Source organism: Camelus ferus, chromosome 8 (assembly GCF_009834535.1).
Source record: "Camelus ferus isolate YT-003-E chromosome 8, BCGSAC_Cfer_1.0, whole genome shotgun sequence".
Classification (NCBI taxonomy): domain Eukaryota; kingdom Metazoa; phylum Chordata; class Mammalia; order Artiodactyla; family Camelidae; genus Camelus; species Camelus ferus.
In genome coordinates, this window is record NC_045703.1 from 30004073 (window position 1) to 30027383 (window position 23311).

The following is a 23311-nucleotide window of genomic DNA, read 5'->3' on the forward strand; positions in this document are numbered from 1 at the left end:
AATATGGAGTTCTGGAAGACCAGGGCAGAGGGTGAGTCAGGAAGCCGGGAGTGCTACACTGTCAGATGCTCCTGAGAGGTTGTGTAAAATGACTCAACACAGTCTGCTGGAAGTGGAGCAAGGACTGTTGGTCTTAGTGAAAGTGGTTGGGGTGGCTGGATGGAGACAGGAGCCCGATGGGAATGGGCGAGGAGCAGGTGGTGAGGAGACGCAGACAGTGAGTACAGAGAACATTTGAGGAAGATGGACTGTGAGAAGGAGGAGAGACAAGGTGGAGCCTGGGGAAGGGTGTGAGGATATCTTAAAGTGAGCAGCTGTGAGATGTTTCAGTGTCAACTGGGAAATCTCTGGTTGAGATGAGTTGAATGTCCAAGGGGAGGATATGCTTCAGAGTGGGAGGGAATGGCTTTTAGAGAAGGGGAGTGGAATCAGCCCCTACAGTTCTGAGGAGGCAGGAGAGGAGGGGCAGCAGTGGTGTTTGTGTGTGAGTGGGGAAATGGAAGGGCTTCTGTGGAGACTGAGGGAGGCTGGGCACTGGGGCCGGTGAGAGGGGAAGTGAATTCAGAGGCTTGAGAGGGTGGAGAAGTTTGAAATTCTGAGAATTATTACTAGAATAACTAGTAAGAATGACTCTTGGGAAGCAATAGGTCCTCAGTCATCCAAAAAGTAAAATAAAATTATGGTTGGAATATTCAAATTACTTGTATTAGTTTCCTGGGGCTGCCACAACAAAGCTCCACAAAGTGAGTGGCTCACAACCACTGGGAAAGAAATTTATTCTCTGACAGTTCTGGAGACAACAAATCCAAACTCAGGGTGTCAGCAAGGCTGTGCCCTCTCTGAATGCTCCAGAGGAAGATCCTTCCTTGCCTCTTCTGGCTTCTGGTAGTTGCCAGCAATCCTTGGTGTTCCTTGGCTTATAGATGCATCACTCCAGTCTCTGCCTCTGCCTTCACGTGCCCTTCTCCCCTTTGTATCTGTCTCCAAATTTTCCTCTTTTTATAAGAACACCAGTCATTAGATTAGGGCCCACCTTAATCCAATATGACCTCATCTTAGCTTGTGTATATCTGCAAAGGCTCTGTTTCCAAATAAGGGCATATTCACAGGTTTCAGGTGGACGTGAATTTGGGGGGGACACACTATTCAACCCAGAGTATTACTAAGACTTGACATTGTGTTAATGCACTTTAGAAGTATTTATAAGATTAAAACAAATATTTTTAACAGCTAATGTTTCTAGATCTCAAGCGCCTCATATGCAGTGTCATATTCCCTACAACAACTGTTAGGGTGTTTTCACTGCCCCCATGTTACAGATAAGGAATTGGAAACTACAAATCGCTGCATAACTTGCCCAAGTTGAGATCCTGGCAGAGGCTGGATCTGAACACAGGCACTCTGACTTCAGAGATCACTTTTACACTTGGCTCTATTGCCCACATTTATCCAGATAATCCTGAGTTAATCAGAAAACCTTAATCAGCTGGTTATCTACCTCAGGAACTACCCTTCCCTGCCGACATTCTTTGCTAATATCTTTTTCTGTACATATAGATAGCTCTTTATACAGTCATCATGTCTACAGCTCCACGCCGACAGCCTGCTGTGTGGGAGCAGAAGTCTGCTGTTCGGTCCATTTGGGCTGACAAATAGATCTCTCCCTCTTCCGGTAACTTCCAGGCTTGGCTTTCTTTCACCAGGCTCAGAGTGTCCAGTTCATGGAGTTCTCAGAAGTAGAGAACCAGGATGACTACTACTGCATGGTTGCTGGCTGCGTCCACACCCAGGACCAGCAAGGAGTGTATGTCGTGTATGATGAAGCCCTGAGTGATCTGAAGGAACTAGAGACAGAGCTGCTGCTGCTGGCCAGCCATTACATTGAGAAAGAAAAAGGTCAGAAGTGAGGTTCTTAAAAATCAACCAGCCAAACAAACAAAAAACACTAAGGGCTCTATTTAACACCTCCCACCTCAAAATATAAATGCATATCCCATAGTATCTGGGAATTCACTAAGCACATACATACACCTCCCCAGTACACACCACTTTTTTGGAAAAAGATTTGTTTCCAGCTCAAGTCCCTCATTTTTTGGAGACTGTGACTTGGTTACAGTTCTTACTGTTGTTTAGGCTTGTTGCCCATTAGCATTCCTGCTTCACCATTGAGTGCAGGGCCCTCAGGGACAGAAAGTAAGCAAGTGAAATTAATGATCAAAGTGACAAAAACAGTGATTGACCTTGGGGAAACTGCAGTTAGAAGCATAGATATTCCTGAATTCCTAACAGAAAACCACCAGGATGCAAGAAGACCTGGCTAGGAAAATAGCAGACAAGTCCCAGAAGGAGAAATCATTACTCAGGGCAATCAAATAACCCATAACCTGTATTCTCCCTTCCTTTGGGCATCACTAACATTTATCCAATTTTAGAAATAGGTGAGGTAAGAATATTCCTTTAGGAATAATATGACAGCATTCACATTGCATTGGAAAGAACTTAAGAGTTTCTAAACACAATGCAACACCTGAAGGAAAATTTAGCAAGGGTTTGTGCTATTTTGTAACATATGAAGACTTTAATTAAGGATAATTCATGTTCATACTGTTATAAAATGCTGCCCTAAGAATGTTTGACAATTAACTTCTCAGATCCCAGACAGAATTAATTTAATATTGGATTGAACTCTTTGTTCTCTTTGCCACAGACCACTGGGGATCTGAATCATGGGATATAGTGAAGGCATCCAACATTGCAGGGCATTTAATTTCAGCTGTTAGCTTTTATCTTTACTAGTCATCCTATATACCAATGCATCATTTCTGCTGATACTAATTTACAGTATGACGTGACTCTTTCCAGCTGCTAAGAATTTACTTTGATTGAAACACTTAGCAGTCACTTAGCCCCATGAGCATCTCTCACTGAGCTAGGGAGGACATACATGATCATCCATTGTGAAAAGATTTCCCAACTGCTGCTAGAGAAATTCCTGACCAGTTTTCTCTTGTTCAGTACCATCATATACCATAATTATTAAACTCAACTCCAGCACCTGAAAACTGATCACTTAAAATTTTAAGCAATAATAATGCTGACAGTGAAAATTTCCATTAATATAGTGGGAAAATATTTTAGCTGAATAGTGGCAATGATTTCACTTATTGATTTAAGTTAGTAATTACCATACCTAAGGAATATCTTAGAAATTTCCCTGAAATTTTTTGACTTGGCTAGCATCCATTTATATAGCAGGTTTGTTGTTTAATCACCAGGGACCTATTTTTACAGAAGAAGAGATGTTTGTTTTGCCTTTAAATGATAGATTTCAAGACATTTTAGTAAATATTTCATGTTAACTGAAATTTTGGTTATATTTTTTAAATTAGTCTTTTTGTATTGTTTTGTTTTATGAGGCAGAGGTAGTTAGGCTTATATATTAATATATATTTGGAGGAGGTGCAGGAGATTGAACCCAGGACCTCGTGCATGCTAAGCATGCACTCTACCTTAAATTAGTCTTTAAATTTAATATTAAGAAGTCAAGACAAAAACCTCTGTTGACTTAGAAGTCAACAAGTAAGAACTTAGGGCCTCGTCTTGCCCAAGGCTCATTAGCTGATTCTCTGGAATCCCAGTTACTGATTCAGCGTTTTCATTCCTGAAGTGGAGCTGACAATCTGAGAGGAGCTTTTCTACTAGAATAACTTCGTAGAGAGGCCTGTCTCTGGTCATTCTCATCCACTTCTCTCCTAGGCCACAAAGTGGGCATCAACTCCAATACTGGCCATGACTGTGGATGGGCCCATGCAGGTGTGGACAGATGTGCTGTGCTGTACGACATGTGGACTTGGGAAGCAACTCTTCTAGAAAACAAGCGCCAGGTATTTTTGCCTAGAAAACAAAACATCTGTTAAATATTCTAAATAAAACCCAGTATTTTTTAAAACCCAGTGGGTCTTTTAAGGCAGCTCCTAATAAAAATAATAATTCTTCAGATAATCTCAGCTAGTTGTAAGGATGTGAGTAATACATTTTATGTTCTTTATTGTGTTTTTTTTTGTTATAAAAAAATCAAATGTGAAGGATACAACTTAATCTTATAGGTATGATTAGTTAGAGGGCTGTATAATGTAGGACCCTTTATAACACATATGCTTTTAGCGAGAAAGAATGATGATTCCTCTCATGTTCATTGTTCTGTCAGGGAAGCTTCACTTTGCTAAACACAGACAAACTGACCAACCTTAGAAATGTGTGCCACATATGAGTGGGTGAAAGCAAATGGCAGGATTTGCAGACTGGATGTCAGAGTGAGAGAATGAGGGTGGAATTAAAATCACTTCCTCAGGGTCAGGGAGGAGGCTATTGACCGAAACAGAATGAAGGAAGAGGGGTGTCTTTAGATGGGAAGGTAGGATTGAGACTAGGACACAAGGCGTATGAGGAGAGTTTGCTAAAACCCAGGTGTGAATGTTTTGTAGGCTCAGGAGCAGGTATGAGCTGAGGTATGAACATCGAGGCTGAACCATAGTAATGAATCAAAATGACTAGGAAAAGCCAGAGATGCCTGAAATGGGTCCCTGGGGGACACTTACATTTACGGGAAAGGTCATGAAACAAGAATCCATGAGAGGAGCAAGAAGAAGTAGCCAAAGAGACTTCAGGGAAAAAAAGGAGGGATAGTGTTAGGAAAGCCCACGGGACAAAAAACATTTTAATTAGGAAAGGATGGTTACTAGCATGGAGTAGAGTGAAACATCAAGAAAGGTGAGTCCTAAAAACCAGACAGTGGGCTCAGCCCTCAGGAGGTCATTGCCAGCTTTGTAGGACTCTCTCAGAAGAGTAGTGGAGGTGGAAGCCACGTTACAGTGCATTGTGATGTGGTCAGAAGATGGGGAAGTGGCAGTGTTTTCTCTGAACTGTTTTTCTGGTAGAATAGATGGTTTACCATTTCATCTACTCACTGGTCTGTTATTCACGGAGTTATAGGTCACCCAGTTTTTGAAAACAACTGGCTGGACTTAAAGTGTACAAGTCTTGGGCTTTGAAAATGGTTCCTCTTTTCAAAGGTAACTGACCTCTAGAGTTTGCATCTGCAGCCTTGATCTGCCAATTAGAACCATACTGTGATCAACTGAGTAAATCAGATAATTAGGCTCCCAGTGTAGAAACTGGAGAGGATGCATTAAATATAAGACAGAATCCTCAAATTCCACAAGTTTTTGGTCCAGGCATGTGTTTTAAACAACTCCCCTTTCCTGTACTCTCTCCACCTCCACTTTCAGTTCTTCTAGGCCCCCAGTGGAGGCCCCAGGCATGACTAGGGAAGAATAGAAGTCCAGAGAGTAATGAAAAACAAACCAGTTTCTCCTCACTTTGGCCTAGGGTTCATTCTGCGCTAAGCCACCAGGGCTGTCCACTAGTTTCTTCTAAGGGATATGAAATTGTTTTAACTTAAAACAATCACTGAAAATATCTCCCTCCTTTCTACCCTGAGAATAAGTTCTCTATAGAAACTAAGCTATCTGTGCCAAAACTGGAAAATGTGGCCTTCTAAATCAGAAATTGTTGAAAGAGCCCATTTTTAATGGATAAACCAGATTTTTATCTACAGTACAATTGATTTCCCCCAGTACTGATTCTACTGCCAAGTGTCCTCAGCTGTTTTAGATTGTTAAATTTATTGGAATCACTGGAGTTAAGAATTGCTCGAACACACTGGGTTGTCTTAAATCTTTAAAGTAACCATATTATGTAAGAGGCTCATAAAAATAGAGCTGGTGTGAATTTAGGTGGATTAAGAGGCTCAGAGAAACCAGGCATCAGCTGTACCAGCTCCTAAGTGACATTTATACCAAACTGCTAATTCTCTCCACAGCCACTAGAGGACACATTTTCAGGGCAATTTGAATGTGTTCAGAGCACTGGAAAAAAAAAGAAAAGAAAAGAAAAGAAGTCTATGACAAGTTGTGTCCAACATTGATTTTCTGTTTTGCACTTTCATTTGACCTAAAATACTGTTTTTAAAAGTTTTTTAAATCCAAGAAGTAAAAAAAAAAGGTTGAGGTAAAAAGAATATAAACAGTAGGGTTTGAGATTATTCATTCTGGCTATTTTTCTATTTCCTCCAATATTTGATACCTACAGTCAGTGAGTACCACATATTATTTTGCCTGAGAGTTGGCCCTTGGCACACACAGGTGACATCTGACAAGGCTAGAGAGACTTCTTAGACAAATACCAGCCCACAGTTTAAATGGAAATGGGCCAGTTAGCAAACAGATAATAAATAGAACCCACGAGGTGGAAAGATCACAGTCCTACCCATGTTGGGAAAAAAATCATAATAAAATTATGCAAAGGGCCATCTGAGAGCTTCTTGAGGTGGAGGCCAAAGCTTGCAAAAAGGCTTGTCAATTTAAAGAGCCACATTTTCCTTCTCAACAGCTAGGGTTGCCAGGTAAAATATTTGTGATATACTAAAAAAGTGTCAGTTGTTTATCAGCAGTTCAAATTTAACTAGATGACCTATATTTTTGTTTGCTAAATCTGGCAATCCTACCAACAATGAAGTGATCATGGCAATGTAGCACCAGCCTCTGCAGCTTGGTATCACCAGATTGGAATCACCAGCAAGAACCCTCCCCACCAACTTCCCCTGTCAAATAACCAAACAATAGGGCTCTTTGTCTGAAAACAGGTCAAAGCAATACAAATACTATAAACCAGTTCCTGGGATTGCCCTGGCCCAGCCAGAAAGATTCAGGTTCCTCCAGAATGGCTTAGAGAAGTAATTGTTTCTTTCCTAATCTCCCCCGAGGATACTAAGTGACACCCTTCTTACCCCATCTAGTCGCTCCTTTGTTTCTGCTTTGTCTTCTGCTATTTAACCGAATGCTACTTTTGAGTAGGACTCTGTGGACTGAACAAGGTCATTCAGATAACCCTGCCCGCTTCATTTTCCCTGGGCTCACTTAAAGGCAAGGGGATCTCCACCTTCCTTCATTTCCCACTCTGAGGTGTATGAGTTTCTAACCTGTGGAGCTCACTCTATATCCCGAGGCTTTTGCTTGTTTTGATGTTAGCCTTTTTATACTAAGGGTGACCCAAGATTCTGTAGACCAAGGGGCATCCTGCAAAACTGGATTCTAAATGAAATGCCCCAGGCTTTCCATCCTGCAGCCTTAGTGTTGAAGCCCTCAGACACTGGACATCTGTTACTAAGGCAGTGTTTGATTCCTAGTCTGCTATTGATTCTGGAGCTCTTATCTCCTTAGGAGCCACGGAAGCCACAATAGCAAGATGGAGAATCTGCTCTTGGCTTTTCCTGCCACTTGGTTCCTTGGCTCCCCTCTCCGTTGTTGCCACCTATATTCAAGTACTGCTTACGCCTTCTCAAGTCTTTCTGGTCTTGCATTCTTAGCTATGGACGCCACATAATGAAAGGGCCTGTTTATCTCCTTTTAGGAAATTCCTTAGATTGTTAAGAGGGCTGACTTCCTGACCTCAAACCACCAGGAATACCTGCACCCAAGGAAACAAAACACATTCTTTCTCTAATGTATCTCAATGTGTGCTAGGCTGTTGGGCTGGTAGAAATTGCAACCTCAACCGCCTACTTCTTGCTGCCAATTAAATGCACACACTGGGCACACCTGTGCCTTTGATGATAAAGCTACCTTGGGAGCTGAGGCCTTGCAGAAGAGTGAAACCTCCAATAGAGGAGCTGGTGAAAGAAGACTGGGGAGGGAGATGTTGAGCTAAAACTCTGAGGGAGAAGTTGGATTAAGCCAACAGAGAAAAGGAATTTGTTCCATTGTAATCCAGGGGGACTGAAAGTTCAGAAGCTTTCTGTCAGAGCTGACTTATCCATCAGGTAATATAAACTTGGTGTTTAGGATCTAAGAGCTTTTCAGGGACCATTGGAAATATGTGAGATCTGAGAGAAAAAATAAACAGTGTTACTCAGAAATACAAAAAGAAAATGTAAAATAGACAAATTCTTAAATGACATGCCCATAAAATGTAAAAAATTAGCTGAGCACTTGTAAACATCTCATTACATTTGAAAACAATTTGTGGATCAGATCTCATTCCATAAGAATACTAAAGTATATGCTGCTCAGAAGTCATAGCCAATTATTAATTAAATGTATTGCTCAAAGCCAAATATTTGAAAAGCAAAGTTATAAATACCATTTAACATTTTTACAGAAGAAAACCGATTGGGATGTGAGTTTTAATATATTTGATATAACATGGGATAGGGTCTCCAAAAATAAGTGTGTCTAAGGCTTATGAAATTTTTAAAACAACCCTAGAACAGTAATTCCATTGTTTGGAACTGCTTACAGATCTTACCCTTAGGTTCCTGTTTGGGATTCCAGCCCAGTGATCTCTGAAGAGCTTTTTCTGATTAGCACCATGACTAATTATACACAAATAGAATTTACACACAGAACAGAAATCCCTTAAGCTTATAGACAAATGTAAAAGTAAAATAGCATCTTTTTCTGAACTCTCTAAGAATCCTTTTCAGTGGTTAGCATCTGGAAGCTCTCTTCAGTTTTTAGAAAAGTCTTGGGAACTCCACTAAAACAGAAGCTTCCTCGATGAGCAGGAGAATTCCTACATAGGCCCTTCCTAGTGGATTCCGATCTGGGATTAATGCCTTTATATTTATATTCTAACCACAACCACGCCCCATCGTTACTACATAGGTGAAACTCAGGCAAACAGTTATGAGGTCATTAATGGGGCTGAGGGTGTAGAAGTGAGGTGGAGGCCTCCTGCCCACCTTTGGTGATAAAGTGAAATGCAGGAAGGAGAGTGGGTCTGTGGGGAAACGGTGTTGGAGAAAAGTGTATTTGACAAAATGACATTGACCGCTCTGTCTTACTGGTGCTTATAGCTACTAGATAATACTTTTCACTGTATAACCCTTCTTTTACTTATGGAGAGCCAAGGAAGGGGGGACAGAGGCAAAACGAGTGCTTTTTCCTTGCCCTCCCTAACTTGGTCTGTGGGTTTCCTAATCTCTCTGAGTTGCTTTGGTGCTGCAGCTGCCCACACTGGGCCAGTACCCAGAAGTTCAGAGCTGTCTCTCTCCTTCTGATGGTGAGGAGTTTTCCCAAAGCCTGGAGTGGGTGGGGACTCATCTCTTTTTGCTGGACCCTGTTCTCTGACTATCAACCTTATTTGCAGCTTCTTGACAGTTACTTTGAAGCCTACCAGCATGCGTTGGACCGAGAGGAGAGGTTTGCCTTAGCACAAGTGATCACTGACATCATGCACAGGTGCGCAAGGTTTGATCTCAGCCAGCCTTACTTCATTAAGGCCTACCGAGATGAATGTGCCTGCCTGAGGCTTCACCTGCAGCTAGTGAGGGGCCTTCTCAACCAGCACGTGAGTACATTTGGGCTTTAAAATATCCCCTGTGAGAAGAGGATGGAAAACACTGAAATTGTGTCTTTCTATCAGCGCTGGTCTAGAATCTAGGTTTCACCATGTTTATTTATAAGCTTATTTGCATTGTTGAATTCCAAGCATAACTCCAGTCTTAAAGGGAGATTTCCAACCCTAATTAGACTGAATGGTTACAAAGAATTGACAACCTGTTTTCATTCAATCATAGAGTTTATTGGTAGTGAAAGAACTAACCCTACCCCTCTGTGAAACATTAGTGTGTAAAATTATATTTATTTTTTAAAACGTCGCAACCATTTTTAGGACCCTACAGGAAAGGAGCACAGTCTGTTCTCTGGGGAGAAGCTAAGGAGAAAACGATCGTTGCCGTTACCTTAGGCCTGGTTAGAATTTTTTCCTCGCAGTCAATTATTTGACAGAAAGTTTTCTTGGGCCTCTTGAGATTGCCTGAAGCTAGTTGCCTTTGCTTTTCCTGGCTGACCCTTGGCTCAGACAAAAAGACAAGTGTGTCTCTGTGTGAATGAATCTCCAAAACCACGTCTGAGTGAAAATTAGTTAAATAATGAAGAGACGCAAAGGGCTGATTTTCTGCTCTTCTCATGCCAAGGCTCATAACTCACATCTATGGGAAAGTTTAACTTTTCTAATTTTAACTTTCATGCTACATTTCTAGATAGAGTGTCAGCGGGAGTATGTCCGGAGACTTTGGCAAGACAGCCATCCAGATGATAGCACTACATTTGGACTTCCTCTCAACATAATTTGCAAACAACTCATTTCTATCAACAATAGCTGGTAAGTCGGTGCTGTCTTTAGACATTTTACATTTAGATAATTTCTTCTAGATAATTTAAGGGTATGACGTTAAGTCAAATACTATTCTACAAAGCACCTTTCAAATATTTGGAGATGCGAGAAATAGATATAAAAGCCACAGAAGAAGGGTTCACTTTGTAAATAAAGGATAAGGAGGCTGGAATTTAAACTTATGCCACTGGGTGCAGAGTCTTCACTCCCTTGAGAAGTCCTTAAAAATGTTTCTCTTCAAATACTGTCAGAGGATGCTATCACAGGTGCCACACAAGCCAACATATATGAAACATGGAAATATTTATAAGTTTCTCAAAAAGGAATTTCTTTCTTCTAGCAAGGGTCAACGAAAAGGTTTCTGTAGACTTACCTTGTGACCCACTCCCCTTTAAGGAGTGGATTAAATTTCCTGAGATCACTCAGAGAGAGTACATAAAGTCACCCCCTTGATAAGTAGTATGATTTTCCCCCACCATTCCTTTACAGCCTTTGAGGCAACAGAGGAACTGGAAAGCTGGTGACAAGCCTCAAGTTGATCTGTGCCACCCAAGATCACAACCTCTCTGTTGCCTCCAAATGGGTAGAGAAATTGTCCAGCTCTTCTCAACAGCCAACAAGTATTTTTTGAGGATTTACATGTACCAGGCAGTGTGTTAGGAGCTGGGGACACACATATGAACAACAGAGTCATGGCCCTATGCTCCTGTGAAGCGTACAGTCCAGCAGTACAGCCAGACTTTCAGTAAGAAGTCACCACAGTGAGCTCTAGTGTCATCTTGGTCCATCACCCGATGGATCGGTAGGGTGCCAAGGGATTTCATAGCTGAGATTGTAACCTTGACTCTTGAGAAAGAACCCTGGGAGCTCCAGGCACAAGACTGCATTTTCTCCAAAGACCTTTCTCAGGACTGAGTTTTTCACTGCAGTAAGCTTGAGACACCAGCTGTGTGTGTGTGTAGCTTGCAATGGCAAGAATATGCTGTTCAGGAAGCAGGTTTTGGTGGAATATGCTAGGACTCTATGGATACTGAGACCTGTCAGAATAGTCTGAAAAGCAAAGGATACTTGCTTGATGAGATTCCTTTCCAATCTCGGGGTTGTAGTTTCTAAGACCTTGGACTAAGAAGAATCACATTTGCATTGGTTTAAGAAGTATTTATGTTCTTTAGTTCTGTGGAGGTATAGAAAGGCCCTTGACTTGACTGGTGCTGTATCCTTAATTTCCAAAGGGATAACCCATAGACAAATGTTTTATCATTTCTGGCCTCATTCATTTATAAAATATAACATTTTTATGGCAAACATGAATGATTCCAGCAGTTGTGTATAGAACTTAAAAATCGTCTTCATCTGTTATCATTTTGAGGAAAAAAAGGATAAAGACTCAGGTAAAAAATAGCAATAATCATGGAAATTATTTAATATTTAGTCACTTTTATTTTAAGTTATTTTGTTTTCAAATATTTGGCTAACTATTGATTACTGAAATGTTGAAAGGTTTGCCATATACAATTTTGGAATCTTTTTCAATTTTATTGAGATATAATTGACATACAGCACTGTATAAGTTTAAGGTGTACAGTATAATGATTTGACTTACAATGGCTCTTATTCTTATTGACTTTTAGATTAAACTCCTGTGTCTTCCAATTTTAAAAGTGTGCACATTAAAGCACAGAGCATGTTGTATAACCCGGTGGGTTCCCTGGACAGCCTCTGAAGCCCCTTTGAGCTTCCAGGTTTTTATAAGGCCCTGGATTGTAAGAGCTGTTTTATTGGTCTTGAAAAATATCAAATTCAAATATCTTTGGAAACAGATTAAGTTCTTCGTTGTGTAAAATTGTCATTCATTGTTTCTCTTCATTAAGCCCAGCTTTGAAAAACATTTATCTGCTAGAGTTCCACCCTTCCCTGGGCCTAGCTTCCTGCATCTCCAGAGCCCTTGAGCACCTCCTCAGGGAGGCCCGCCACACTTGCAGGCCCATGTCGGCCAGCGCCCTCACCTCGCTGGAAAGGCACGTGCTGCAGCTGGCCCTGGATGTGTGGCTCACCCCGGCCAAGCCTGAGTCCTGGTACAGCACACAGCTCCAGAAAGATGTATGTTCTCTGAAGGGGTAGGTGGGTCCTTGGCAAAGAGATTGTTTCCTCCCAGATGTTACTACTTAGCTTTGTTTTTATGTTTGGCTCTATTTCCCCATTATCTTGCCAGAGACAGATCATAGTCCTAGGGCTTGCCAACATTTTTATGGGTTTTTTTTTCTTTCCACTTTTGGTCAAATTTTCTAGTTTGTCAGGATGCTGCTACATTTAAAATTAAATTTTTAATTTTAAAGTTAAAATTTAAAGGGACATGTACATGGGTATGGTTTATTATCTACATTTTAACAATATATATTTTTAATTAAATTTTTTTTCTTTCCAATACTTTTCCTAAAACGTGCTCTTTCACCCCGAGCTGAGATCTGGTAGAGGAGAGATGGCATTGAGTGAGGAGTCAGTGACCTAGACTCAAGTTCAGCCCTGCCAGTAACTTGCTGTGTGACTCTGAGCCTTACTTTTCCCATCTTGCAACATTATGTTTGTGTGCTGGGGGGTGGGGGCTGGGGCGGGTGGAAGCCAGCCCAGTGATCACTAAAGCCACTTCTGGCTCTAATGCTCTGTGGCTCAAACTGTGGCCCAATGATTTACAAGGCATTTGTAATTGGATTTTAATTCTTTTCTTTTTCTATTAAGGCTGTCACAGTTGAGCCTAGGATCCTAGTTTGATCTTACTCTGTGTGGATACTTGCTGTAGGATGAAGGAATTTTCAAAGGCTCCAAGCTGCCAAAAATACCTGTTCCACAGGTCTTCCGCAGCCTCCTGTCCCTTCCTACCCAAAGTTTTATTTTCTTTTAAATTGATTGAAAAAATTCATAATTTTAGCAAAAGAGGAAAGCAAAAAATTACTCTAAAAGTAACCATTCAAATGTATTTGTAATCATTTTTCTGAATTCAAGTATTCTTCATATATGTGTTTTACATATTTCTAATCATATCCTTCATACATGGTCTCCTGTTTTTCTCAGTTAACATATTATATTGCAAACTAGTCTTTGTTATATTGCTAATATCCTTATTGCTAACTAGTCTTTATATTCACCTTTTTGACCACATAATTCCCTTAAGTGATGATCATAATTTATCCCACCATTTCCCTACTGATGAGCATTCAAATAGTTTACAATTTTTTATCATTATTAAAAATGCTGCAAGGTACATCTCCATGCTCACAGATTTTTCCATATTTTGAATCAATTTCTTTTGATAGATTCTTGGAAGTGGATTCGCTGAAACAAAATTTACATGTTTGAATATATGTTGACAGCTTTCCAGAAATGTGCCAAATTATAATGCCACTGATAGTGTACAAGAGTACCAGTTCTGCTCTACCCTACAGTATTAGGTGTAAGCATATGATGTCACTGCTAATAATATATACATGTTATGTATAATGTACATATGTACATTATATATACACACAACACACATATATATTATATACATATACTATATACATATTAAATAGGATTACACTGTTAATTTTCTTTCTTTGCTATTTGTTGAGATTATTCTTCCAAATGTCTTGTTACTAGCTGTATTTTTTGTAATTTTCTGTTCTTTCCCTTAGTTTATTGGTCTCTTGGAATCCTAATGTTATTCCTATCCATTTACATGAGCTCTTCTTAAAAATAAACTTTAACCCTTTTGTCCATCCTATTTTCGGCAATTATTTCCCTCAATTTGTCTTATTATTTTTTAACAGAAACTTATTTTCATACAGTCAAACCTTTATCTTTTCCTTTGTTATTTCTTCTATCTTCCTAAATCCAGAAAGCAAAACTTCCTCCAGATGTTTCATATTTGTCTTACTTTACTCTAATTTCTTAAGATTTTTATTTTATTTTAAAAGTATTTCACTCCTTTTAGTATTTCACCTGGAGTGTGTGTGTGTAGTGTAGTGTGAAGTATGGCTCAAAGTAGAATTTTCCCCCAAATTACCAGCCATGTATCCTACTATCATTTATTGAGGATTTTTTTCATATTGTATTATGGTACCAGATTTTTTTAAATGTATTTTAAATATTTTATAAATCATAGTGAATATCTGGGGACCTATCTAGTCTCCCATTGATACCACACAGTTTTAATTATTATTATTTTTAAAATGTGTTCAAATCGGGGCCTAGAAATGATAAATATTCAGATCAATCTTTTGTATTGGGACAGAAAATGGGGCAGGTATTGTCCTCAGAAGATAATCAGGAAATCAGTTTAATAAATCTCTTTTATCACTTTGGAAGACTTCAAGAGTCCAGAAATTGCATCCTGGAGTAGGCAAGGCCTTTGGTCAATATGTGGACCTACCTTTGGGAAGCCAAACCAGGAAAGGCAGATTAGGGGATTCCAAACTGGGTCCTTGCTGGGAGTGGCATATGAGAGGGTAGCAAAACATTAGAGCAGAGGAGCCAACCAAGGTAGAAGGACGTTAAAGAACAATGTGGTTACTTCACAAATCACCCAGGGCTGGCTCTGAGTGGAGGAGCACTGTAGAGGCAGTTTGACATACTGTAAAACTACTGAGCTTGGAAATCAGAAACCTAAGTTTACTCTCGGTACTATTGTGTGACCTTAGAAAATTTCAGTGTTTCTTAAGATCCCTCACTGATAAATTGGAAATAATGGTATCTGTGACGCCTACTTCCTGGGGATCTTGTGAAAATAAAAATGAGTTAATATATGTAAAAATGCTTTGAAATTTTATTTACTTTTAATGTCCTTTTAAAAAACTTTTTCTTTTAATGAGGTACTGAGGATCGAACCCAGGAAATTTTGAAACTTCAATTAGAGGGGTTTATAAGAAATTGTTATTATTATTGGCCACTAACATACTTGAAAAATATCAGGAACTTCTATTTCTATTTAGGTCATCTTTGTCATTTCTACTCTTTATTTTGGTGTAAAACATTTATAATAATGATAACAGCAAATACTATGTACCAAGCACTCTTGCATATATTAACTCACTTAACCCTCTCAACAACCCTGTGATATGGTTATGATCTATTAGTTCCTATTAGGCACTGTTATTTTTTTCCCCAATTAAAGATGAGGAAACAGACATAAAAATTGAGTAAATTGCCCCAAATCCCACAGCTTTTAAGTGGCAGAGCTAGGAGTTGAGCCTAGGAACTCTGGATCCGCTGTCTATGCCACTGACATATTTTCCTTAACATGTTAAATTTCTTTCTTTCTTTTTTTTGTATTTTAAAAACTATTTTGTTTTCTTTCAGCTGTTTTCAGCTAAAGTGATGGGAGACCCCTTTCTCGTGGGGGAGATAGGCCTGCTTGCACTCAAGTCTGCAGCAGATGAAGGACAGAACCAAGGCCAAGATTCTCATATGCTGCTCCTGGAGACGTTTTCCAAACTTTTGGAACTCTTGACCCTCCGCCATCGGCTGGTAGAAATGAGTCTGGAGAGTGCACACTTAGCACGGTCAGTAGGGGGACTGAGGGTCCAGATGGAGGATAACAGACTATGGTCTCCCTATCTACAAGCCTTACCCCATTTATGCCCCTAGAGTAGCCAGAGTGAGTTTTCTAAATGGCTGAAATGATGCCTCCCTCCCTTGTTTCTCCTCTCACTCAGGTCTCCCCCCATGCCCCTCTGACCACTCAGCTGGCTGGGTTCTCCTGTGATCACCTGGGCTTCCTCTTCATTCAGCCATTGCCTTTTAATTAGATGCTTACTATTGGTTTATTGGTTTTTCTGCTTGTGTAAGCTCCCTCAGTGCAAAAGCTCTGTCCACATTGTTTTCCATAGTATCCTATCAGCTGGTATGAAGCCTGACCCACACCAGGCACTCAGTGAATACTGATTGGATTTGCCCTCAAATATAATGAAGTTGAATAGCAGAGCAGAAGCAGTGGAGGGCCCAGAGAAAGGAAAGGACGTGTCAGTGACAGCATCCAGGTCTGGCAGAGGTTTGGAAAGTTCAGCAGGTAGGAGGAGAGAACGCTTCATGAGTTAGGTTTTAGGTATAAGTGTGAGATGATGGTAAGACATTTAAGTGAACATGTTCTATAAATAGGAAAAACTTGGAACATGAGGATTTGTTACAGGTGTGCATGAGTTCTGTTGTACTCTGGTCCCCATAAAAGGTCCTGAAGACACAAAAGATCTAGTCATCCACCATCAACCACTATCTAGGGCCTACTATGGCCAGGGTCTGTACTGGGGACTTTACACGTATTAGTTCATTTAATTCTCAGAATAATTTTATGATATAATATCCTTATGATATGATATTATGATATGATGGTTTACCAACATTTTACCAGCGAGACAATAGAGGCTCAGAAAAGTTAAATAATTTTTACCTAAGATCACAAAACTAGAAAGTAGTAGGAGCAGAATTCAAACTAGGAGCCAAGACCATTATTAAGCTCTAGGATACTACTTCCCATAATTTCTGATCCTTGTTCTCAGGGATCAGAATGTAGCAGTTAACCCTAATACAGTTTAATATGACACTTTGGTCCTATGAACAAAATACTATGGGAGCACATAAAATGAAGTATTTCATTCTTTATATGTAGGTCAGGGAGAGCTCTGTGGAAGATGGCCTAGGGATGAATTGTGCCCCCTTAAAATTCGTGTTTAAACCCTAATCCCTAGTACCTCAGAATGTGACCTTATTTGGAGATAGGGTCTTGATAGAGATCAAATCAAAATGAAGTTATTAGGGTGGACTCTTAGCCAATATAACTGGTGTCCTTATAAGAAGAGGAAATATGAACACAGACATACACAGAAGGAAAACTATGCGAAGGCACAAGGCCAACACGGCCATCTCTAAGCAGAGGAGAGAGGCCTAGAACAGACTCTTTCCTCAAAACCCTCAGTAGGAACCAGCCCTGAAACACTTTGATCTTGGACTTCTATCCTCCAGAGCTGTGAGATAAATTTCTGTTGGTTAAGCCCCCCAGTTCATGGTACTGTTTTATAGCAGCCTAGCAAACTAATATAGATGCTGTTTGAACTCAGCCTTGATATACCAGCTTCTCGAGATGAAGAAATGTGTTAGGATAGGGGTAAGAGAGGAGGGGAAGGCATTCTAGACAGAGAAGACTGAAATGCCAGACCGACATCTGAATGGAGCCTTGCTGCAAGCCATGGAAACGTGAGAGTAGAACTCAGAGTGAAGCAGGACAGAGATGGGATCATAGGTTCCTACACACAGGGGTGATGGTTAGGGCCTGGGGCTGGATGACAAACTCCCCAAGGAGGGCATGGAGAAGTTGAGAAGAAGACTGGGTTTGGAACCCCAGGAAACACCCGGATTTGAAAATAAAGAGGAGGAGAAGCCAATGAAGACTGAGAGAGAATGGTCATGAGGCAGAATCATGGAGAAGATCCTGGAGCCAGGAGAAAAAAGATGTTCCCCCAAGGAGGGGACAGAAGGGCCAGCTGTGAAGGGCTCTGAGAGAAAATGGTGAACCTTCGATTGCGGGCAATATTGGTGGCCTCAGGAGGGCTCTGAAGCCAGACGCCAGCTTGCAGGAAGTGAGAGTTGAGGAAGTGCCCAAGTACATCTCCTCCCACCTTAACTACTATCTTTAACTGTCACACCTTAGGGCAGACCCAAGACCTTTCTGACTCATTCATTCCACACAGGACTTGGCTTACTTTTGTTTTGACTTTTGCTTTTGTGCTTATTCAGATGGTTTGGTTTTCTTACCACTTACTTCCTTTTAGGGGAAAATAATACCAAACGTTCTTGTCTTTTACCCCTTTTAGTCTCTATAAGGAATTGGCGTGTGAGGTGGGTTTTGAAGAGTTCCATTTGTATCTGAGGCCTGTTCACTTTGAATTTGCATCACACAAGGACAAGGTGGTCCATCCACCCCCTGTCTTTATAACTTCTCTGCTGGAAGACAGTGATCGTGTAGACAGGTGAGCCTTGAGTGGGTCAAAGGAAAAAGAATGTATTGGTAGAAACGATTGGCCAGTGAAAAATAATTTCATCACTGGACATGCAATTGCATTCTAGATTCTCTCCTTTATAATCTATTTGCCATGATGTCAATGTTTTTCTTTTTTCTTTCTTTTTTTCTTCTTATTTTTAATAAGAGGAAGAACATAGGATTTCAATCAAGGGGGATAATTGGATTCAAAAACACAAAGTAACTGAGAAATGGAAGAATCAGAGTAGAAAGCTCTAATGTGATGGAATCACAGGCTCAGCGGCTGTGCAGGGTGATTGTGTTGTGTCCAGGGAGAAAGTGGTGTGAGGATTGGTCTCATGGGGCAAGAACCATGAATCAAAAGCCCAGGTCCCTGTTTGCACTTTCCCTGGAACCAGGAAGAAGTCAGTCAAGTTTTTTGAGTAGCTGTTTCCTCAAAACTCTAACACAACTCACAAATGTGACGTGTGCGGCAGTATCTCAGTCAGGCTGTTGTGTTGGCCAGTGAAAGAAGCCAACTCAAATCAGTGAAACCTCTTTTTCATGCCCCATAGGTTTAGCCCATTGCCTGAAAGAAAATACTCTTACTAGTAACAAAATGTGAATCTACTCAGTGGGAGAAAGCAATCTTTTTCCCCTACACAGTCAACCTTTGATGTTTACCCAGGAGAAACTTCCATCTCCCTCTTCTTTCCTTCTCTGCTTGTCTGCCCTTCCCCTGAAGATCAGAGCTCTATTCCTGGAGATTCCTGGTATGGATGGGCCCACCTCAAGGAAAGCAAAGATGATTCCAAGGAGGGAAAGTCACCTTTGTTTTGCTAATGTAGATCACGCTCCAAATATAATAATATGCTAAAGGAGGCGCATAGGCTGGAATGGAGGGGGTATGAAGATGGAATACAGTATCCCAGAGTTTCTAAACCTCAGCACTATTGAAATTTGGAGCTGGAAAACTCTTTCTTGGAGGGGGCTGTCCTGTTCATCAGAGGTGGTTTAGCATCATCCCTGACCTCTACCTACCAGATGTCAGTAGTACCCCTTCCCCCATTTGTGACGATCGAAAATGTCTCCAGCCATTGCTATGTGTCCCCTGGAGGTAAAATCTCCCCTGCTCTATCCTGTCACACAACCTAAACCAAAAAGGTAATTTATTGGAAGGATACAGAGATACCTCATAGAAGCTGAAGGCAGGAAGTGTGATTGGACCTCAGGCGAGGTGAGGTCTCCAACCTGGAGCCAAGCTGTTTTCTGGCTCAACAAGGGCCTCCTCTCGGAGCTGCTATTTGAAGCTGCTGTGAAAATAGGGCATATTTTTGTTCAGCCAGAATCAACCAATCAGCACAAACTGAATGTTCTGTGGCCTGGCCAAGTGGTGATTGGTCCTCCCAGTGATGACCCAGATATCTTTTAAGATCTGAGGAGTTTTCTTTTTTTTTTTTAAACATTTTTTTTATTGAGTTATAGTCATTTTACAATGTTGTGTCAATTTCCAGTGTAGAGTACAATTTTTCAGTTATACATGAACATACACTCATTGTCATCTTCTTTTTCGCTGTGAAGCTACCACAAGATCTTGTATATATTTCCCTTTGCTATACAGTATAATCTTGTTTATCTATTCTGCATATGCCTGTCAGTATCTACAAATTTTGAACTCCCAGTCTATCCCTTCCCACCCCCCACCCCCTTGGCAACCACAAGATTGTATTCTATGTCTTTAAGTCTGTTTCTGTTTTGTATTTATGTTCTTTTTTTTTTTTTTTTTTTTTAGATTCCACATATAAGTGATCTCATATGGTATTTTTCTTTTTCTGGCTTACTTCACTTAGAATGACATTCTCCAGGGACATCCATGTTGCTGCAAATGGCGTTATGTTGTTGGTTTTTATGGCTGAATAGTATTCCATTGTATAAATATACCACATCTTCTTTATCCAGTTGATGGGCATTTAGGCTGTTTCCATGTCTTGGCTATTGTAAATAGTGCTGCTATGAACATTGGGGTGCAGGTGTCTTTTTTAAGTAGGGTTCCTTCTGGATATATGCCCAGGAGTGGGATTCCTGGGTCATACGGTAAGTCTATTCCTGGTCTTTTGAGGAATCTCCATACTGTTTTCCACAGTGGCTTTACCAAACTGCATTCCCACTAGCAGTGTAGGAGGGTTCCCTTTTCTAAGATCTGAGGAGTTTTCTGAATTTCCAGGAGAAGGTTATACATCCAAGGACCTTGTGCATTGAATTTGCATTTGTTTTATGTATGCTAATTTCTTCAAGTTATCACTTTGGAGTGATGTTACAGCAGCATATACCAAACATGAGCATAATGACATATTTTGAAAAGCACATTCATGCATATTATCTCACTTAATATTTGCCAGAACCCTGCCAGAGAGGTGATATCTTCATTTACAGATGAAACCAAGATTCACAGATATTAAATTACTTGACAGAGTCTCCTAGTTATGGATGAAGGATGGTGTTCTGAGGCAGAAACATGGCTGCAAAGAACATTTAGATGATTGTTGGAGCCATGGGAGAGAGTGAGAGCTGGACAGCATTTAGGAAGCAAACAAAGGGGGCCGAGTCAATGATGGGCCTGTGTAGGTGACATCAGGAAGGTAAGAGGGAAAACAGGAGAGAGCAGTGGAATGGTGACCAAGAGAAAATATTTCAGATGCTCTGGGGTGTAGATGGTCACACAACAACAAACTGCAAGGAGATGAAGTCCAATAAGGCCTGAAAAGACCCTGGACCCCATCAGTCTTTGGGTGGAAATGCCAAGCCTTGTATAAAATCTGTACTTGCTGTTACTACCAGTGTCTCAGAGCTGATCACATGTCACTCTGTCCCATCAGAACGGGCATCTCCTGGCTAATGGCACAGCACATCAAAACAGCGTCGTGTTTCTTCTTACAGATATTCTCCTGTGACTCTTGTCTTAGCCATCTCTGAGGTGGATGATAACCAAGTTGGCAGATTTCGTTTTTATACAAAGGAAGCCATTCTTAAGGTAAATTATTTGATTTTTTTAAAGAAACTAAAATTGAGCAATTTTTTCATTTATTCCTTTAAAAAAAAGCATAATATTTAATTCATATTAGTTTGACCCCCATATGTAAGAAAAGCTTCCAACTTCATAAATGATGATGGCCTTGCCTTGTTTGATGTGTAACACCACTGGCAGTAACTTCTGTTTGATTTTAAAAAGAGGTTCATGTAGTGAACCATCTTACCAACTTTGGACGAAGTCTTTAAGATATGCACTTGTTATTGGAGCTTTCATCTGATCTTTTTTAATCTGATGCTATTTTTTCCTGCCACTCAAGTGGATTTCTTTGCTTCTATATGTGTGTGTGTAGGTCTGTATTTCTGTGATTTTTATATATTAATAATTAGTAATTTTGGCAGTTTTAACAAGAGCCTACCTCTGAGCACCTGTTTGCTAGTTTGTCAGAGCCTAGTCATTCTTTCCTGACCATTGGGAAACCTGATGGCGCCCAGCTACCAGGATCAAATCAGGCCTGGAGGCTGCCTTCATGGGATGAAATGCTGCTTAGGGAGAAAGCAGATTGGGGCTTGTGGCTGAGGAGCAAGGATCTCAGGATATCCTGCAATTTGATCCATATATTTACACGTTGAGTAAGTCGTTATCTTCACCCTCAACTTCACCTCTTTCTTTATGAGGGAAATTCCTAATACCTTTTATGTTTTCTTCCTTTAGCTCCTGTCCCATTCAGGAGTGGAAAATTTGCAAGTGACCGTTGCATGCCAAGCTACTCAGAAAAATGCTTTAATGGTGGCTGTCCAGCAGGCGTCCTTCTATCACACTCCCCAAGGGGACTGTCCCGCTGATGTCAAGGTCAGTCTGTAACAAGATAAGAGAAGCCTGAGGCATGATACCACTATCGCCAGCTTCTGTCGGGCTGCCACATCCTTCCCTCCCTCCCCCTCCCTCCTTCCCACCTTCCCTGTCTCCCTCCACCCTCCTTTCCTTCCCCCCATCCTCCACTTTTCCCTCCTTCTCTTTCTCCCTCTTTTTCCTTTTTCCCCCTTCTTCCTTCCCTCTTTCCCTCCCTTCCTTCTTTCCCTATAAGAACCGAAACATGATCGAGTCCTTACTGGGTCTCTTAAGTTTTCAGTGATTTGCTGGTCATTTTTCCTTTGTGCATGACTCTGTAATATTGACTAGCTAGAATCAACCAGCAGAAAATGTCCTGTTCCTCCATCCCTACCCTTTGTAGATAAATGGTTCCATTGTTTTTTGTTTTATCCTTCCTGTATTTCTTTTTGCAAAAGTAAGCAGATACATTTGCCCTTCTTTTTTTTTTCCACAAAAGGTAACCCAAAATATATCCTTTTATCCCTAGATTTTTTGTTATTATTGAGATGTAATTCACATAACATAAAATTCCCTCCTTTAAAGTGTGTAATTCATAAGATCATGCAATCATCACCACTGTCTAATTCCAGAACGTTTTCCTCATTCTCAGAATAAATCTTGTACTCATTACCAGTCACTCTCCAACCCCCACTTCCCTCAACTAGTAATTCACTTTCTGTCTCTATAGATTGCCTATTCTGGACATTTCATATGAGTGGAATCATACAATATACAGCCTTTTATGTCTGAATTTTTTCACTTAGCGTAGTGTTTTTAAGTTTCATCTATGTTGTAGCATGTACCTATACTTCATTTTTTTAATGATGAATAATATTCTGTTATATGGGTGTACCACATTTTGTTTATCCGTTCATCAGATGACAGATACTGGGTTATTTTTACTTTTTGACTATTATGAATAATGCAGCTATGAACATTCATGTACAGCTTTTTGTAAGGACATATATGTTTTGAGTTTTGCTAACACTTGTTACTGGCTTTTTTTTAAAGCCATCCTAGTCGGTGCAAAATGATATCTCACTGTAGCTTTGATTTGTATTTCTCTAATTACTAACATTGAGCATCTTTTCATGCACTTATTAGCTATTTGTATGTCTTCATTAGAGAAATGTCTATTCAAATCATTTGCCCTTTTATAAAATTGGTTTTTTGGGGTTTTTTTTAGT

At 40.3% G+C, this 23311-nt stretch overlaps 1 protein-coding gene across 2 annotated transcripts in view; it reads left to right on the forward strand.

The window, feature by feature from the left end:
- CCDC162P overlaps window positions 1–23311 on the forward strand; it is a 111577-nt gene that overhangs the window by 52607 nt on the left and 35659 nt on the right. For both annotated transcript variants that reach the window (XM_032484651.1, XM_032484652.1), the window contains 9 exons: window positions 1704–1896; window positions 3757–3884; window positions 9208–9408; window positions 10103–10224; window positions 12108–12336; window positions 15571–15773; window positions 18078–18233; window positions 21161–21254; window positions 21966–22103. In XM_032484651.1, the coding sequence (XP_032340542.1) occupies window positions 1704–1896; window positions 3757–3884; window positions 9208–9408; window positions 10103–10224; window positions 12108–12336; window positions 15571–15773; window positions 18078–18233; window positions 21161–21254; window positions 21966–22103 (1464 nt within the window). The remainder of the gene's footprint in view (window positions 1–1703; window positions 1897–3756; window positions 3885–9207; window positions 9409–10102; window positions 10225–12107; window positions 12337–15570; window positions 15774–18077; window positions 18234–21160; window positions 21255–21965; window positions 22104–23311) is intronic.